General features: G+C 41.2%; 1 protein-coding gene across 2 annotated transcripts in view; it reads right to left on the reverse strand.

The window, feature by feature from the left end:
- The window catches only part of col17a1a (collagen, type XVII, alpha 1a), an 81,341-nt gene extending 63,996 nt beyond the window's left edge, over positions 1-17,345 (reverse strand). For both annotated transcript variants that reach the window (XM_048608870.1, XM_048608869.1), the window contains exons 1-7: positions 17,223-17,345; positions 7,152-7,217; positions 6,695-6,757; positions 4,997-5,041; positions 4,251-4,346; positions 3,348-3,467; positions 2,722-2,769 (exon numbers count right to left, since the gene is read on the reverse strand). In XM_048608870.1, coding sequence (XP_048464827.1) covers positions 2,722-2,769; positions 3,348-3,467; positions 4,251-4,346; positions 4,997-5,041; positions 6,695-6,757; positions 7,152-7,206 — 427 coding nt within the window. In that variant the 5' untranslated portion in view covers positions 7,207-7,217; positions 17,223-17,345. The remainder of the gene's footprint in view (positions 1-2,721; positions 2,770-3,347; positions 3,468-4,250; positions 4,347-4,996; positions 5,042-6,694; positions 6,758-7,151; positions 7,218-17,222) is intronic.
- Between the last annotated feature and the right edge of the window lie 3,277 nt (positions 17,346-20,622).

Below are 20,622 nucleotides of genomic sequence, written 5' to 3' on the forward strand. Positions count from 1 at the left end.
CCAAATGCCTTTTTCACCACCCTGTCTACCTGTGTCTCCACTTGCAAGGAACTATGCACCTTCACCCCTAGGTCTCTTTGTTTGGCAACATTCTCTAGGGCCCTAGCATTAACTGTATAAGCCCCAGGTTGCCTTACCAAAATGCAATACTTCACATTTTATTTAAATTAAACTCCATCTGCCACTCCTTGGCCCATTGGTCCATCTGATCAAGGTCTCATTGTACTCTGAGATAATCTTCTTCACGGTGCACAACATGACCTATTTTGGTGTCATCTGCAAACTTACTAACCATACCTCCTATATTCACATCCAAACCAAATGTATAAATGATGAAAAGCAATGGACCCAACACCGATCCTTGTGGCACATCACTGGTCTTGGGCCTCCAGTCCAAAAAGCAACCCCCTAGCACCACTATCTGTCTCCTACCTTCAAGCCAATTTTGTATCCAAATAGATAGTTCCCCTGAATCCCATGTGATGTAACCAGTCTACCATGCAGAACCTTGTCAAATACTTTGCTTAAGTCCATGTAGATAATGTCTACTGCTCTGCCTTCATCAATTTTTTCACCTCTTCAAAACACTCAATTAAGTTAGTGAGACACAATCTCCCATGCACAACGCCATGTTGACTATTACTAAGCAGTCCTTGCCTTTCCAAGTGCATGTAAATCCTGTCCCTCAGGATCCCCTGCAACAACTTACCCACCATTGGCGTAAGTTCACCGGTCTATAGTTCCCTAGCTTTTTGTGACAGCCTTTCTTAAATAATAGCACCACATTAACCAACCTCTGGTCTTCCAGCACCTCACCCGTGGCTGTCAATGATACAAATATCTCAGCAAGGGGCTCAGCAATCACTTCCCCAGCTTCACACAAAGTTCTGGGAAATACCTGATCAGGTCCAGGCGATTTATCTATGTTTATGCATTTTAAGACCTCTAGCACCTCTTCCTCTGCAATATGAACTTTTTTCAAGACATCGCTATTTCTTTCCCCAATCCCCTAGCTTCCATGTCCTTCTCCACAGTAAATACTGACGCAAAACATTCGTATAGTGTCTCACCCATTTCCTGTGGTTCCAGACTTAAAAGCCACATTGATCTTTAAAGTACCCAATTCTCTCCCAAGTTACTGTTTTGCCTAATGCACTTGTAGAATCTCTTTGGATTCTCCCTAACTCTATTTGCCAAAGCTATCTCATGTCTTCTTGCCCTCTTGATTTCTCTCTTAAGTATAGTCAGTTTAACGTCATTTGTGGAGAATATCGTAGGAAGAATTATTCAAGACAAATTAATAGTTACATAGACGTTTGCAGGTTATTAAGGAGAAACAATAGCATGGATGTGTTCAGTGCAAATTGTGTTTAACTAACTTGCTTGAGGTTTTAGATGAGGTAACAGAAAGGGTTGATAAGGGCAATGGCGTCGATGTGGCGTACATGGACTACAGAAGATACTTGATACAGTGCTACACAATGGACTTATGAGCATAGTCAGAGCTTGTGGAATAAAAGGACCAGTAGGAACATGGATACAAAATTGGCTGAATGACAGAATATAGATAGTAATGGTTAATAGATACTTTTTGGGTCAGATAAGTTTGTAGTGAAATTCCCCGTGGTCAATGTTAGGCACCATATTCTTCCTGATGTATATTAATGACCTAAACCTTAGTGTACAGGGCACAATTTCAACATTTTCAGATGATACAAGACTTGGAAGCAACATAAACTGTCAGAAGGATAGTGTAGAACTTCAAAAGGACATAGATAGTTGGTGGACGGGGCTGGTAGATGGCAGATGAAGTTCAATATGAAGTGGTACTCTTTGTTAGGAAGTTCATTGACAGGTAATATAAAATAAAGGATACAATTCTAAAGTGGGTGCAGAAGCAGGGGGACTGGGGTATATCTATCTAAATCAAATGAAAGAGAAGGACAGGCTAAGAGAGCAGTTGTTAAACCAATCAGTAACCTGAGCTTTATTAATTGGGACATAGAGTACAAGAGCAAGGAAGTTGTGCTAAATGTAGATAAAACACTGGATCAATGTCACCTGGAGTACTATGTCCAGTTCTGGGCAACACACTTCAGGAAAGATTCAGAAGAATGGTTCTAGGAATGAGGAATGCCAGAAACAGAAAGACTGAAGAAGTTTGGACTCTTTGCCTTGGAGAAGAGAAGGTTCAAAGGATACTTCATTGAGAGATTCAAAATCCTGAAGGGTTCAGACAGAATAGCTAAGGAGAAACAGTCCCCATTGGTGGAAGGATCAAACATCAGAGGGACATAGATTTATGGTAATTGGAAAAAGAAACAATGGCGACATGTAAACTTTTCACATAGTGAGTGGTTAGGGTATGGAATTCACTGCCTGAGAGTATGGTGGAGGTAGGGTCAACTAAAAAAATTCAAAAGGGAATTGGAATATTATCTATAAAGTAAGAATGTGCAGGGTGTGTTGGTGGGTTGGGGTGTGGTAATCTGTGTGTTGCTGCTTCTGAGGGCCAGCATAGACATAAAAGGCTGAATAGCCTCTTTCTTTGCTACAACAATTCTGTGAATCTGGGTACCGTATCACAGGCTGGACACAGGTTAATGCTCCCTCTGCATTGTCCCATAAAACCCTCCAATGTTGGAGACTGGAGAAGTATTTGGGACCTTGCATGCTCTTTTTTTGGATAATCAGAAGGAAATGTAAATTGAATCTTCTTACTGAATTCTTTTCGTGAGAATTCTGGGGAGGAATTGCCACTGGAACTTCCTGGAAAAAAAAAGAAAATATTTATTTCAAGTCAGCTCCTGAGCTGTTTTCATTCAACATTACCAGCCCGAATCTGCCTCTTGTTCTTCATTTCATTTTCTTCATTACTCTTTCTCTCTGCAATTGTCTCCCTTTTGCTGACTCCCTTGATCTCATTTTCTGTCAGTCTCTTTGTTTTGCCCTTTCTTTGTCTCGGTTTCTCTGTCCCACTCTCTTTTTCCTTTCTTATTCTCTGTCTCTCACCCCGCCATCCTATCTGTCTCTTCTTTGCCAACTCTATTTCTCCCTTCATTTCTGCCTCTCCCTTTGTTCCTCCTGCTCTCTGTTCCTCTTTCTCTTTTCTGTCTCTCCCCTCAAAGTCTCTCTCTTTCAGCGTCTCCCTTAGCCTCGCGCTATCTCTCCTGTCTCTCTATCTCTCCCTGTCTTTCTGTCTCTCCCTCTTTGACAGTCCGTTTCTGTCTCACTCTCTCCCTCTCCCAATCTTTTTGTCTCTGAAACATTCTCTCTGTCCCTCTGCCTGTCTGTCCCTCTCTCAGTCTCTCTGTGTTGTCAGTCACCAATTGCTCTCCTCCACGTACCCTCGTATCCTCCATTCCGTCTGACAAACGTTTTCCGTTCCAGTGTTGTATCTGGTGAAATGGAAAGCGTGGAGCTGGGAAATCTGGTTCTTGAATATCCACTGAAGGTGCCTCGTCCCTCTGTTGGGAAGTAAACAGACTTACAGCATTAGTGCGATAAACATTTGCACCAAATTTCATCTTATTAATCAGAATGAATCCAGCAAGGACAGAGAGCCAAACTCTGGAACAGGCATTCCAGGTGGTGTTAATGGAACTTACCCGTCTCTCAAGAGGTAGGGAAGGTGGTAGGTGGAGAAAATAATTGGCCAGGTTAGTGCTGTGGAAATACCTATCCCCTAACTGCCAGCTAGCAATTCAGCTGTGGGGCAGGAATGCCCATGTTTGACCTTCTTAACCTGCAACCAATCTATACCCTTAACTGGTCAATTAACAACCACCTAAAGGCCCCCTCCAACCTCAGCCTTTGACATTCCACAAGTGAGAAAATGTTTACCCTCTCTAACTGGTAAAACCAGGCTTTCTGCCTGCTGTCTTAGTGGGTGGTACCTCAATTTGCCTCAATCTGGGGGGCAATGAATGGGGTGCCTCCAATTGCCCCCTAGTGCCCCACGCCCACTCGCCCCCTCTCTCCTGGCCGCTGTTCCTCTGTCTGTCTCCTCTCTTTCTGTCTCTCTCCCTTTTCTTGCCCAATCTCACTCTCCTCATCCCACTCTGTGTCCCTCAAGTCTCTCTCTCTCTCAAACTTACCCCCACCAACTCTCATTCTCTATCTATCTCCCCTATATTCTCTCACTTACTTTCCTAGGGCACTCTCCATCTATTTTCTCCCCATCTACATTTTCCCCTTTCTGTTCTCTTTCACTGCTATCCCTCTCCTCCCTCTTGCACTGTGATACATACGTGTACTGTTGTAGCTGGTTATGGTGCCCTCTGTATCAGTCCCTCCTAGGAGAACCTGGCGTCGAGAGGAAGAACCAGTGCTGCTGTAAGTGCCTCCTGTGGGAAACACACAAAATGAAGATCAGGGAGAGGACATCATGCTTCAGCTACATAGAGTGCTGCTTAGATCAAAGCTAGAGAACTGTGTACAGGTCTGGGCAGCAAAACTCCAAGGCTTGTTGGTCTTGGAATGAATGCAGCTTAAATTCACCAGACTCTTATCAGGGCTGATAAGGATGTTATTATGCAGAAGGAAACCCTTCAACCCATTTTATTGGCTCTGGCTAAATGAACCATCATGACTTAGCCCCATTCTGCTGCCTTTAACCAACATCCTCGCACATTGATTCTATTCAATGAATCATCCAATGTTCTCTTGAACATCTCAATTGGACACAAATGAAGGTTTAATGAGAAACTGAGAAAGAAAAAATGGGCACAAGATGGGCAACCAGGGAATCAGGGCAACAGAGTAAGTGACAGACTGAGAGAGACAGAGTGGTAGGCTTTGAGCAAGTGAGAAATGAAGAGATGTGAAAAGGAACTAGTGTATGACTCTCAATCATTCCTTGTGTCCTTCCCCAGAGCAGATATTTTCTTGTTCATTTCTATGTAGGAGCGGAACCAGAGTTTCTATCCAATAAATCCTGCCATCTAATCTTAATATCCCAATCCCATTATTCCAAAACTTCTGCAGAGTTACTCACGTGGTGGGAGTGAGGTCACTTTTGTTGTTATCACCTCTGTGACAACTGCAATAGAAGAATGAACAGCTGATCAACAACAACAACTTGAATTTATATAGTGATTATAACACAGTAAAACACTGCAATATGTTTCAAAGGAACATTTTTAAAAAATGACATGAAGTCACAAAAGGAGATTTTTGAAGAAACAACAAAAAGCTTGGTTTCAAAAGTATCTGAAAGAAAAGAAAGGGGCACAGAGGTGGGGAGGTTTAGGAAGGGAAATCCAGAACTAGGGGTCCAGGCATCTGAGGACACAGCCTCCAGTGATGGAATGGTTAAAATTTGGGATTGCACAAGGCTAGATTGGAGGAGTGCAGAGATCCTGGAGGGTTGTGGAGTTGGAGGAGATGATATGGAGATCCTAGTGTTGGACTTGGGTGGACAAAGTCAGAAGTCACACGACGTCAGGTTATAGTCCAACAGGTTTATTTAAAATTGTCAGGAGCAGTGCTCCAAAGGTTTATGATTTTAAATAAACCTGTTGGACTATAACCTGGCGTCGTGTGACTTCTGGGTTGGAGGCGATTACTGAGAAATGGAGGGCAAAGCCATGGAGAAATCTGAAAACAAAGATGAGAATTTTGAAATCGCGATGTTGCCAGACTGGTCAGGAAGCACGGGGGCAATGGATGAGTTTGATTAGCAGCATGTTAGCACAAGACAGCAGGAATGTTTTGGAGTTTACAGAGGGTGGAAGATGGCAAATTGGCCAAAAGTGCACTGAAATAGTCAAAGGTCCAAAAATTAATATTCAGTCACTGAAGAAACCCACGTGATAAAGCCAGATAGCAGCACATGGTAAATGGAGCCCCAAGGCCTGAGACCTTTGGACTCAAAGCTGCCTGCTTGAGGATCCAATTCACTGTGTGTCAGGAGACATCAACCCAGTCCCCTCCAGTGACTGAGTGATTTTTTTATTTTTAAAAACATACTTTAATCATATATTATCTAAAAGCAAAGTACAAAACTATTCAAGCCAGACATTACAGAAAATACAATTAAGATATCCCAATTCTCATTTGAGAATTGCTGTCTTAGTTGCCTCAATCCAAAAGCAAAAATTGAACATTTACAAAATATGGGCATGAATTATTTAAATTCAAATGCAAGATTCAAGATGTTCTTTAAGTTAGCAAACAAAAACAAAGAGCCTTGGAATATCATGGCAGAAAGGTTTTAGATGGTGGTGTTTATCAACTGTGCCATGGCAATATTGACCTCAAGCTTTAATGCGTCCCTCAGCATGTAGTCCTGCACCTTGGAGTGTGCCAGTCTGCAACACTCAGTCAAAGATAACCCTTTGCACTGGAAGACCAACAGGCCCAAGACCGTCTTTCACTGATTGAGTAATTCTTTAATTTACTCAAAGCGCGTGTGAACTGGGGAAAGCGGAACACAGACATGTATCACCAGCAGTAAGTGATCACTCAGGCAGGTCAGTGCATCTGATACTGATCTCATGACAAAGTAGAGAATGTTACTGACTCAGGCATGGGAATTATAGTAACAAAGGGTAAATTGCGCTGTTTCACCGCACTCTCTCTGCCTCCTATAAATCTCTGCTCATCACAGCCCAACCACTGACTCACCATTGCGGTCCATAATGTCCTCCCAACATTATGTTTCAATTGCACTCATTGCCAAGTGATTTCTTACCATTGTCTGAGTAGCTTCCACCATCTATCTTCCTGTTTCTGCTGTTCTCTATTTCAAAGATACCTGTTCAGGGAATTGGAGACAGGAGTTACCAGCAGATCAGAATAACATATCTAAATTAGAGAATCACACATATTCAGTCCACTCCAGAAGTCACTCTGCTTCCAGGCTACACTCCAAGTCAGGACTGAATCCCATATGTAATCCAACATGTCACCCCTACATGTTGGTATTTCTGCTTCAACTATTCAAATTTCCGCTCAGTTTTACCAGTAAGTAGTGTCAGATGTGATTTGTTTTACACAGTAACCCCCAAAATAAAACCAGAAGCAGCACAGTCTACTTTTTTTTTCTGAAGAAGGGTCCGGACCTGAAACGTCAGCTTTCCTGCTCCTCTGATGCTGCTTGGCCTGCTGTGTTCATCCAGCTCTACACCTTGTAATCACAGTCTACTTACCACTGTCCATGCGATCTTCGTGATTCAACTTCTGATAATTTTGTTCAGCACTCATTTCATAATCAGCTGCAAAGAAAGAGGAAAAGAATATTAGAAATGGGCACTCCCTTAGGACTGACCTTCTGATGGTACAGCACTCCCTCAATTGTGACCCTCTGACAGTGCAGTCGTCCCTCAGCACTGAGCTCCCAATAGTGTAGTGCTCCCTCAGTACTTTAGTGCAGTATTTCCTCACTATTGACCATCTGACACCTCAGTTCTGACCTCTGATGGTGCAGCATTCCCTCAATCTGTCAGTTGTGATGAAGTTTCTATAATATTGTTATTTGTTATTATTATATATTAATTTGGGAACTTCATTCTAAAGTTGGGGTAATCTTTTTAGTCTCTTTTTTAGGGGACGCATACCTTTTCTCTTTTAAAGGATCAGAAACCTATTTTTAACCATTGGATCAAAATGACAATTCCAATAAATTGTTTAATTTCAGCTAAATGAAGAGAGAAGCCACCTGATGAGATAATTGCTGAAGTATTTATTAAGTTGTTTATTTACAACACTGAAAAAGAAAAAAATAAATATACATGCTATGAACTTCTATGAAAGTTCTATGAAACTTCTATGGTATGAAAGTTCTATGAACTTTCTATGAAAATTCTAGCAGCAGGGTCAGTTCAGAAGATTTCCAATCAGGTGTGCTGCTTGGCAGCCTGTAAGTGAGCAAACTAAATGGAAGGAGCCTGTATTTTTCTTTAGAGCTCAGTGGGAAATGTCAGTGTGTTGTCTTGTGTCTGTGGGTGTTGAGAAGAGACAGTAAAAGAATGAATCACACCCGGTAAATGTGCAGAAAGTTTCTGAAAGAAAAGAGAACCTCCTGCTTAGTAAGAAATTATGCAGTGATAATAGGTGGGCAGCACAGTGGCTCACTGGTTGGCACAGCTGCCTCATAGTGCCAGGGACCTGGGTTCACTTCCACTCTTGGGCAAATGTCTGTGTGGAATTTGCACATTCTCTCCGTGACTGCGTAGGTTCCCTCAAGGTGCTCTTGTTTCCACCCACAGTCTGAAGATGTGCAGGATAGGTGGATTGGCCATGTTAAATTGCCCAGAGAGTCAAGGGATGTGCAGGCTAGATGGATTAGCCACTGGAAGGGTGGGGGTTCGGTCTGGGTGGGATGCTTTTTGTGGACTCAATGAGCCAAATGGTCTGCTTCCACACTGTAAGGATTCTATGAGTGATAAGTCACTGGGTCTGAGTATCTGTAACACTGTCATGTATGTATAATACAGCTTTTCAATAAAAGTGCAACAAACCTTATGTTCTTCTGTTAAAGGTACATTGGCAGCCACTTGAGAATTTGTTCTGTGGCTGACCACCATGATAACTTGCAAAAATCAAAGTTATGGTCTATCAAGCCAGGTTTCAGTTAATAAATGTGGACTTTTCTGCTGCTCGGATCCTGTCTGACCAGCTGTGCTTGTCCAGCTCCACATTTATTGACTCTAACTTCCAGCATCTGCAGTCCTTAGTGTCTCCAAGCCAGGTTTCATTCTGGGATCTGATTTGACCATTAATAAAGTCAGCTGGGATCATATAACCAGCTCTAGCAGGTTAGAATTCCGTTGCATTTCAGAGGGATGTGTGAATCTTTCAAAATGTGTTCGAGGAGGTACTGACCATACAGGAATTTATGGTACATGATTCAACTTTCAAACTGGCTTTGACTGTAAGACTTTTCTAAGAATAGAAAGTATACTTGAAATCTTTCAGGCTACACTGAGAGGGTTAGTGGATAACTTGGAGGCAGAACTAAAACAGGATCTTTTAAGGATAAGATGCTTAAAGTGATTACCCAACATTGAGGATTAATAGAAAGGAACCCTGAAATTGAAATGTCACTGCTCGAACTATCTTTGATTTGGTTGAAAATGAATAGAAAAGGATTGGAAGAAAAGAGAAATGGGGAGAAAAAAAAAAGAGAAACAAAAGCAAGAGGGATGAAAAGAAACATGAAAGTATGAAAGCCTGAATTGGAAAGTTAAGGAGTGGCAAAAATAAAAAGAAATGGAAAGAATAGAAATGGAAAAAGCGTGAACTCCAAAGAAAGGGAAATCAAAAAACATGACTTAGAGAGAAGCTTAGAGTAAAGGCAGAAAAAGGAGGTAGTTGCCAGAGAATAATTCTGATTCATTTTACTAAAAATCTACGTTTAATATCCAAAGTCACAGAGGATGGAGTTGAAAGATATTTCATCTAATTTGAAAAGATAGCTGGTAAGTTGAATATCTAAAAGATGTTAGGACCTTAATGTTGCAGAGTGTCCTAACAGCTATTAATCTATACTCCAGACGTCAGAAGAGCAATCTGTAGGTTATGAAGCTGTTAAGAGAACAATATTCAATGCTCAATTTGGTCCTTATCAAATAAAGTTTGGGCCTATGCGAAAGAAACCTAATCAGACATTTTTAGAATCTGCAAAGAAAAATTAAATGGTATGGAATCAATTATTTAAATTACTGAAATTAGAGAAAAATTGAGAAAATTATTGAAATCATGATAATGGAAGAATTCAGAAGTAGTATTCCAGGAACACTTAAAGCATATTTCGACAAGTATCAAATATCTGAGAAGCAATGCTTCTGGCAGCTATCAATGATATTTCACATTGACAGTTCCATGTGGGAAATGGTCATATTGGAATCCACAGGAAGTTGGAGGAATAAAAAGTCTGGGGATGGAAAAGATATTAATTTTAGGGAGAAAACAGAAGGATGTCAAAATAATAAAGGAGAAAGGCTAGAACATAAAAGAATTGTAAAAAAAAACACTTCCATTGTAATAACATTGGACATAATAAAGCCAATTGCTGTGGTTAAATGGGAGACCAATTGCAGTAATAGGAATGCCTAAGGAATCTTCAGAAAAGGGTGCAATCAAGAAATGTGTATTAAAATTGTAGCAATGCTACAGGTGAAGCAGGATCCATCAGAACCTACTAGAAAGGGAGAGATGTTTAAGGATAGCCAACAAAATTCTTCCTAAATGACTGCTAAAGAGAATCAGATCACCACAGTTTCTGAATATTTTAATTTCAGAGGAAGAGATATTTCATTTTTCTTCTAATTAAGGAAATAAATCAAGAAAAATGTTGACACTAGAGCAAATAAGTCACTTATACTTGCTGACAATATATTTTGTCTTCCTGAGGGCTTAATGAAGGAAATAAAATAATAATTGGAGGTATGCAGGGGGGTCACAAGTAAGTGAAGAAGTGTATTTGGAGTAATACAACAGACAACTCTAGAACGAATTGATTTTATCTAAGGGAATGACCGAGCTGGATCAGGAATATTGGCTTCATTGAGATTGGTGGACTAGCCAGTGGAGGGAAAACAAACTGAAATGTTTCATGAGGAACATCTTTGAGTATTTCCTGAATAGATTAGACAGGAAGGGAGGAATCTATGAAAAAAGGGGCAGTTATCTGCCACTATTTTCCAAACATCAAATAAAGAAATGAAGGTAACAAGATTAAGGCTGACGTATTTATCTCTTTTCTTTACTTGATGTATAACAGATGCATCCTGTTTTGAAGGAATAATGCACCAAATAGTATACTCTGAAATTAAGGCAGAATCAAAACTGGAGTGTTATTATTTAAGAGAGACGGTGTTGATAAGGAAATTGAGATCACCTCAAATACCAATAGATGAAGAATGGGAAGTAGTCCACAGTTTGGTAGTTCCATTTGAGTATCATAATGAGATTTTATAAGTGGCTCACAAAATTCCAAGGCAGATCACTTAAGTATTAAAAAAAACTTACTAAAAGACTAAAACATTTTTTATTGGCCAGTAGTACATAGAGATGTGGTGAAATGTGGCTAGACATACCATATAGTCAAGTAGTGCAGAAGTCCCAAACATCAATTAAATCCGTGTCTTTAATTCCAATAATGGCTTTTGATGAACTGTTCGTCACGATTTTAAAAGATTGCATAATACCCTTCCCTAAAACCTGGAGTGAGAATCAGTATCTTTTAACAACTTTGGATGCTTTGACAAAAATTCCCAAGGCAGTGCCTTTATTTATGGAATCTGTAAACAGAATCAATTCACTTATTTTACCAAATATAGATTACCCAAAGACATAAAATCAGATCAAGATTCAAATTTTATGTCACAAATATTCAAATAAATAATGACTAGTTTGGGAATAAAAGCTTATCATTCATAATCGCAGAGAACATTGAAAGGATGACATCCAACTATAAAAAAAAACATGATTTGAGTTGATTCTTGGGAATTTACTGATAATTGGGATGAAGCTGTTCTCTCGAGGTTGTTTACCATTAGGGATCCCTAACGAGTCCATAGGATTCGGCCCTTTTGAACTGACATATGGTCATGAGGTTAGAGAATCCCTTAAATAAATGAAGGAAAAATGTACAAATCAAATTTCAGAGACTTCATTTCTGAACTATCTGTCATGTTCCCAGGAAAACTAGCCAGTTTGTCAGGTGGGCAAAAATCTCCCAAAGAACACTGAAAACTAGAGCAGACAAAAAGACCAAAGCTCAGAATTTTAACTCTGGAGACATGTTTGTATTGTTACCTGTCTCTCAGGAACCATTAAAAATAAGGTACACTGGACTTTATCAAATCGAAATTGAACTCAATGATGTGAATTATGTAAAAAGTACTCCAGTCCAGAGAAGAATCAGCAAGTGCATCATTTTAATGTGTTTGAGCCATACTACAGTAGGGAGCATGGTCAGAACAGAAGTGTATTTACAGCAGTGAAAGAAATAGGGACTGAAATAAAAAACATCAGAAGAACTGGAAAATGAACCAGAAATTGAAAATTTGAAAACCAGTGCTGCAGGGATCAGATTGGATTATATGGAGGTGCTTAAAAGGTTAGAAAGCATAATATTTTATCTTCCAGAAAACTATCAAAGTGATTTACAAAAGCTATTATAGGTTCATAAATCAATTTCTGTAAATAGGGCAGGAAAATCATTTTTGGATGAAGTTAATGTGGGGGATGCGTAGAAAACAACATCTTTACAGGCTCAAACCTGAGAAGCTAGTTCAAGTGAGAGAAGGGATCAGGTTCATGATGGACAATAGAATTACTGAATAAATTCATAGTAGTTTCAGCCCATCCATTGTGATCATGCCAAAATTGGATGGACCGCAATGATATGTATCAATTATCACAAAGTCAACATAGTAACACAGGCAGATTCACATTCAATTCCATGTTTGGAGAATTGTATGGAGAGGATTGGACAAATATGGTTTGTGACAAAAACTGACTTATTTGTAGGATATTGGCAAGTTACACTGACTCGCACAGCCAAAGAAATATCAACTTTTGTAACACCAGATGGGCTTTATCAATGTAAAATCACGTCATTTGATTTGAAATGAAAAAGTATGAACAAATTTTCAAAAAATTGACCGACAAGGTCATTGACAGATTGGTTGTGTTCAACCATACCTGGGTGGAACATTAACAATACTTGGATGAACTCTTTCATTTAGAAAAAGGCAATTTGGGAATAAATTTGGCTAAAAGTGAATTTGGGCTACATAATTTGAGACAAGACAAAAAGAACCTGGACAGGCAAAAATATCTTGGAATTTTCTATGCTTAAAAACAAGACATACAACTTTGCAATACATGAGGGGATTTTATTTGAGATTCATACCAAATTTCAGCACTGTAGAGATTTCTTTGACAAGTCTGTTAAAGAAAGGCAAGAAATTCGAGTGGACAAAGGAATGTCAGAATGCCTTTGACGATTTGAAATCTGTGCTGAACACTACAATGGTTTTAGCAACAATAAATTCTAATAAATCATGTAAACAGCATTGACCCTCTGACAGTGCAGCAATCCCTCAGCACTGACTCACTTTGAGTACAACTTTCCCACAGCACTAACCCTCTGATAGTGAGGCACTCCCTTAGTTCTACTGCTCAAACAGTTCCCTCAGTACTGACCCTTCTGACAGTGCTACCCTCCCTCAGTACTGACTCTCAACAGTGAGTCACTCCCCCAGTACTGAACCCCGACAGTGGGCAGTCCCTTAGTACAGATCCTAGACAGTGGGGCACTCACTCAGTACTGAAGATTAAATATGAGGGTAAGCTAGCCAGTAATATCAAGGAGGACTGTAAGAGTTTCTTTAGATATATAAAGGGCAAAAGAGAGGCAAAAGTTGACATTGGACTGCTGGAAAATGACACTGGAGAGATAGTAGTGGGGAACAAGGACATGGCTGAGGAACTGGGATAATTACGTTGCATCAGTCTTCACAGTGGAAGACACAAGTAATATCCCAAAAATTCGAGAGACTCAGGGGTCACAGCTGAGTATGGTGTCCATCACCGAGGCGAGGGTGTTAGAAAAACTGAATGGCCTGAAGGTGGATAAATCACCAGGTCCAGATGGACTACACTCCAGTGTTCTTAAGGAGGTAGCTGAAGAGATAGTGGAGGCGTTACTGGTGATCTTTCAGGAATCACCAGTGTCAGGGAGGGTCCCAGAGGACTGGAAAATCACTAACATGATACCCCTGTTTAAAAAGGGTGTAAGGTAAAAGATGAAAATTACAGGCCGATTCGCCTAACCTGAGTCGTGGATAAGATTTTAGAGTCCATTGTGAAGGATGAGATTTCTGAATACTTGGAAGTGCATGGTAAAATAGGGCAAAGTCAGCATGGTTTCATCAAGGGGAGGTCATGCCTGACAATAGAATTATTTGAGGAAGTAACGAGCAGGTTAGACCAAGGAGAGCCAATGGATGTTATCTACCTGGACTTCAGGAAGGCCTTTGACAAGGTGCCACACAGGAGGCTGCTGAGTAAGATAAGGGCCCATGGTGTTAGAGGCAAGGTGCTAGCATGGATAGAAGATTGGCTGTCTGGCAGAAAGCAGAGAGTGGGGATAAAAGGATCTTTCTCAGGATGGCAGCCGATGACAAGTGGTGTTCTACAAGGGTCAGCGTTGGGACCACAAATTTTCACTTTATATATTAATGATCCAGATGAAGGAATCGAGGGCATTCTGGCTAAGTTTGCAGACGATACAAAGATAGGTAGAGGGACAGGTAGTATTGAGAATGTGGGGAGGATGCAGAAGGAATTGGACAGGTTAGGAGAGTGGGCAAAGAAGTGACAGATGGAGTACAACGTGGGAAAGTGTGAGGTCATGCACTTTGGTAAGAAGAATAAAAGAATGGACTATTTTCTAAATGGGGAGAAAATTCAGAAGTCTGAAGTGCAAAGAGACTTGGGAGTTCTAGTCCAGGATTCTTTCAAGGTAAACTTGTAGGTTGAGTCAGTAGTCAGGAAGGCAAATGCAACTTTGGCATTTGTTTTGAGATGATTTGAATACAAAAGCAGGAATGTACTTCTGAGGATCTATAAGGCTCTGGTCAGGCCACATTTGGAGTATTGTATGCAGTTTTTGGCCCCATATCACAGGAAAGATGTACTGGCCCTGGAGCAGGTTCAGAGGAGGTTCACGAGAATGGTCCCAGGAATGGAAAGCTTAACATGTGAGGAACATTTGAGGACTCTGGGTCTATACTTGATGGAGTTTAGAAGGATGAGAGGGGATCTAATGGAAACTTACAGAATACTGAATGGCCTAGAAGAGTGGATGTTAGAGAGATGTTTCAATTGGTAGGAGAGACTAGGACCTGAGGGCACAGCCTTAGAGTAAAGGGAAGACCTTTTAGAACGGAGATAAGGAGGAACTTCTTCACCCAGAGAGTAGTGAATCTATGGAATTCACTGCCACAGAAGGCTGTGGAGGCCAGGTCATTGAGTATATTTAAGACAGAGATAGATAGGTTCTTGATTGTCAAGGGGATCAAGGGTTACAGGGAGAAAGCAGGAGAATGGGGTTGAGAAACTTATCAGCCATGATTGAATGGTAGAGCAAACTCGATGGGCTGAACGGCCTAATTTCTGCTCCTACGTTTTATGGTCTTACGAACCCAAACAGTGAGGCACTCCCTCAGTATTGGCCTTCAGAAGTGATAGACTTCCTCAGTACTGACCCTTGACAGTGCAGCAGTCCCTCAGTACTGACCCTGGACACTTCTAGACTCCCTCAGTACTGCACTGGGTGTCCTGGGTATTGTACTGCTGCCCTGGAGTGATTCCTAAAAACACAACCTTTAGCCTCAGAGGGGCATTTCCTCCCGACTGAACCGTGTCGCAGTTCAAGGGACTGCTTGTCAGCAAGTCAGCACCTTAAGGGCCAAAAGGGTGGAAACTGGATGAGGAAAATTTGCCGCAAATCAGCTGACGGGGCTGAGCTAATCTTGTACAGATCCAAACCATCAGAAAATCCAGTTTTGGGTGTTTCTCTCAAGGTTCCTGGTGCCTAGGGTTAAGCACCAGTAACTAATACACCTGCAGATTCCAGCAGAAGGAGATTTGATGGGTATTAATCCCAGTAGCTCCCATGGTATGTTGGTAAACATAGAACATAGAACATAGAACATTACAGTGCAGTACAGGCCCTTCGGCCCTCGATGTTGTGCTGACCTGTGAAACCAATCTGAAGTCCACCTAACCTAAACTATTCCATTATCATCCATATGTTTATCCAATGACCATTTAAATGCCCTTAAAGTTGGCAAGTCTACTACTTTTACAGGCAGGGCATTCCACGCCCTTACTACTCTCTGAGTAAAGAACCTACCTCTGACATCTGTCCTATATCTATCACCCCTCAATTTAAAGCTATGTCCTCTCGTGCTAGCCACCACCATCCGAGGAAAAAGGCTCCCACTGTCCACCCTATCTAATCCTCTGATCATCTTGTATGTCTCTATTAAGTCACCTCTTAACCTTCTTCTCTCTAACGAAAACAGCCTCTCCTCATAAGACCTTCCCTCCATACCAGGCAACATCCTGGTAAATCTCCTCTGCACCCTTTCCAATGCTTCCACATCCTTCCTATAATGCGGTGACCAGAACTGTACGCAATACTCCAAGTGCAGCCGCAAAAGAGTTTTGTACAGCTGCAACATGACCTCATGGCTCCGAAACTCAATCCCTCTACCAATAAAACCTAACACACCGTATGCCTTCCTATCAACCCTATCAACCTGGGTGGCAACTTTCAGGGATCTATGCACATGGACACCGAGATCTCTCTGCTCATCCACACTACCAAGAATCTTACCATTAGCCCAGTACTCTGTATTCCTGTTACTCCTTCCAAAGTGAATCACCTCACATTTTTCCGCATTAAACTCCATTTGCCACCTCTCAGCCCAGCTCTGCAGCTTATCTATGTCCCTCTGTAACCTGCAACATCCTTCCGCACTATCCACAACTCCACCGACTTTGGTGTCATCCGCAAATTTACTAACCCATCCTTCTACGCCCTCATCCAGGTCATTTATAAAAATGACAAACAGCAGTGGCCCCAAAACAGATGCTTGAGGTACACCACTAGTAACTGAACTCCAGGATGAACATTTTCCATCAACCACCACCCTCTGTCTTCTTACAGCTAGCCACAGAAAGTAACTTTACTGGGAGAGTGATAGCTGCCCAATTCAACGCTGCTCTCTAATTACTGCAAGGATCGTTTAATCACTTGATATCATGCACCTTCCCTCTTATCTTAACAGTACACATAAAGAAATAAAAAGATCATCAAATGCATTATAATGCATTCTGGATCACAATAACTAACTGATAAAAACAATCTCCTTACCCCTCCTCCAGCAGTCATAGACCCTCCACCAATTGCGTTCCCATTAGACCACCTCAAGAGCTAAAAAGAGCTTCTCAAAGAGATATTGAGATAAAGTAAACTTTTCTGCCAAAAGATTAAATTAAATGCACTAAATCCAAGTTGTTGATAATTCATAAATAAACACGGAAGAGTTAACATAAACTGCACAGAAATGTCTGATCAGGACTGTTTACGAGGCTCTGAGCTGTATAGGTGGAGTTCGCTCTCTGCATTCCACACTTTGCCTTCAGTTTACAAAGTCTATGAAGTTTTTCTAATTGTTTAATTAAATAGTTCCTACCTGTTGCTCCGTGCTGGGTTGTCGGTCTGTGAGAGCTGCTGATTGTACTCCTTTCTCTCTTTTACACTGCACTTATCGTGTGTGTGAAGGTGTGAGCACTGACTGATTTGATTGGAACGCCTTTCCCTCTCTCCCTCTTTAATTTAATAGCTTGAATCTGATTTGTGTTTGATTGTTGCTTTCATTGAGGTGAAGTCTGGGCAGGCCGACAGTGACTAAAAGCCTCGCCCAGATGAACAAACTTTGCCCTGAAGCTGTAATTTTACAAACAGCCACACCTGTCTGATTTCTAACTCTGTGTGTCTCTCAGTTGTCACCTTATCTCCTACCTCAATGAAGTAACCAAAATCGCCTTTCCAACCCCAACTCTAATTCTATCTCCATAAGAGAATCCAGCTCAGAGGTGTGCAGGATCTCCCCTCCATTTCTGGGACCGGATTAAGGGATCAAGGGGTCCACCACACAATGAGACCCTCCCATTTGTGCTGTCTCATCTGGCACCAATAGAACACATATTCTGAGGGCAGTGGTGGTGGGGTGACGTGGGCAGCGGACAATTCTCTAAGTTTTAAGATTTGTCTGCTATCCATTAACCAAGAAAGTGCACTTCCCAAAAAACACATACACACACAGATCAGGATAAGAGGTCAGACCTGACTGCCATGGGGTCAGTAATTTTTTTCTTTTTCACTTTATTACTCTCCTTCCAGATCAGATTTTAACTTTTTCAACACTTACCCTCTTAGACAAACGTAAATTGGTCTCTCTGTCTCTCTCTCTTACTCGGTGTGTCTTTCTCTCCCCATGTCTCTCTCACTCTCTCCCTGTCTCTCTCTCTATCTGTTTCTCTCTCCCTATCCCTCTCCCAGTTTCTCCCTGCGTCTCTCTCTCACTTGTTCCTTGACTCTCTCACTCTCTCCCTGCCTCTCTCTCCCCACCCCGGTCTCTCTCTCTCTCCCCCCTTCTCACTCACGCACTTGTCTCTGTCTCACTTGCTCCCTATATCTCTTTCTCTCTCTCACTCACGCACTCACTCACTCTACCTGTGTTTCTCCAACTCTGTCCCTGTCCCTCTCTATCTCTCACTTGCTCTGTCTCTCCCACTCTTTCCCTGTGTCTATCACTTTGTGTCTCTTTCTACTCCTTTACCAGTGCCAACCCAAACTCACTACATCCTCTTGACTGTGATGCTCTCTCACTTTTCATTCCTTGAACTGTATGCATTTAGCCCCATTCTCCCTAATATTACACTGTGCCCAGCTCAATGGGAATTCCACTCATATCTATCCAAATGTAGCCAGTGTTGATTTATTGTAGAATCTCATGTCACAGAGGAAGGCTGTTTGACCTATTAGTGCCAGCTCTTTTGAAACAACTATCCAAGTAGTCGCAACCTACACCTGCTCTTTCCCAGAAACACGTGTAAACGTTACCTTTTCAAATATTTATCCAAATTCCTTTGAAAGTTGTTAGGGTCCAGTGAGGAGGGTGACTTTCTCCCCTCTTTTGAATCCCCTCTCAATCACTCGCAACAAACGTTTATCATTTTTAGCACACAGCTTATCAGGTTTGTTAGGTGACCAGTGCAGCCATTTTAGGTCAGCAGTGTCCTTTTTAAAACAAAGTCTCAGGTATTAAAGTCAAATGATGAAAATTGATAAATATATTGATAGTCCATTTTTCACTACAATTGTAACAAATGAGCCTATTTCCATAATCCCTTCATGTAGTACTGGCTAAACCTGAGCTTGCTGCTTAAAAGAAACTGCCTTTTACCCTCTGATTACTGACCCTCTTAGCCGTTAGAGGCAATGTCTCCTTATTTACTATATTCAAACAGTTTGTGAGTTTGAACATCTTCTAATACATCTCTCCTCAACCTCTCTGCTCTAAGGAGAACAATCCTCCACTCTCTCCATATAACATCAGATCAGAGTCCACACATTTACTGGCAATATTCAATTCTACCACATCACCACTCCTCTTTCTACAGCTCCAATGTCTCTCTTTCCTCACACTGCTTATCCCCTCAGTCATAGGGTAATACAACATGGAAACAGACCTTTCGGCCCAAACAGAAACATGTTTTTTCTGATCAGCCAAGATCTATATTGAATGGCAGAGCAGGTTTGAAAGGTTGAGTGCAATACTCTTCTTCCTTGTTTGCATGTTTGTATAATAGTTCACATGCGGACCTCTATTACGTACATTTCAGAAGGATCTTTGGTCTTGGATGAGCAACAATTTACTCCAGTTAGGCTTTGGCAAGAGTATTGTGAGTGTCTTGTCCCTGCTTCTGTGCCCAGTCATGATCTCAGTTAGAACCAGATGTTTAATAACCTGAGTATTTCATAGAGAGCTCAGCTTAGCACAGACTGTATCCCAGCTGCATGACAACAGCCACCTAATTAATCCTCTGTAACATTGCCCAATTCAAAGATGCCTCAGTTTAACTCCACCCTAAACCTCATCTAGATTTTGTTACCTCCACTCAACCCAGTGTTCTTGTGATCTTTTGGGAACAAAACCTTCCTAAACTCTGCATTGATAATAGGGTACACATGGTACCAGATATTAACGTCAGTGAAGTGTACTGGTCTCATGATCCTTGTCATCTTTATCATACCTTCCTTTTCTCCTTATGTATGAGAAATTGTTTATCATTGGGGAAAGCAATAACTTTGTTACTTAATTTCACTTCTGAAGAAGTCATGCTGGACTCAAAATATTAACTCAGTTTCTCTCTCCACACATGCTGCCAGACCTGCTAAGTTTCTTCTGCATTTGCTGATTTTGTGTTTACTCTGGATTGACTAATGCCATTCTCCATCATGAACCTTATGATGCAATGATCACTGTCTCTGAGATGTGCTTCCATTGATACTTGATCCACTTGGCCAACCTCATTTTCAAGAACCAGAGCCAAATGCATCGTCTTGTTTTGGACTGGACATATAGTGGTTTGGGAAGCTCTTACGCACATCATCTGGGAACACTTGGTCCTTGCTACCTCTTACGTTCCTAGTAAAACAGTCTGTATTTGGATCATTAAAGTCCCCCATTATGACTACTCTGTAATGTTGGCATCTCTTTATAACTTCTGTACATCCTTCTGGCAAGTTGGTCTATTGACTACACCAAGCAATGTAATTTCACTCTTTTTTGTCACTTAACTCTGACCAAATTAGTTATGTGTTTGAAACCTGAGACAACCTATCTCTCCAGCACTACAATACTCTCCTTAACCAAAACTGCAACCTCTTCTCCTTTCCTTCCTTTTCTGTCATTTCTGAACCTGTTGAGTTTTATATGCTGTATCTCTTGTTATATAAAAATATCATTTTCTTTAGCTTGTTTTATGACCTCCTCACTCTGTGGTTCTGCTGCCTTTAATGTCCTG

This window comes from Rhincodon typus, chromosome 20 (assembly GCF_021869965.1).
Source record: "Rhincodon typus isolate 14 chromosome 20, sRhiTyp1.1, whole genome shotgun sequence".
In the NCBI taxonomy this organism is placed as follows: domain Eukaryota; kingdom Metazoa; phylum Chordata; class Chondrichthyes; order Orectolobiformes; family Rhincodontidae; genus Rhincodon; species Rhincodon typus.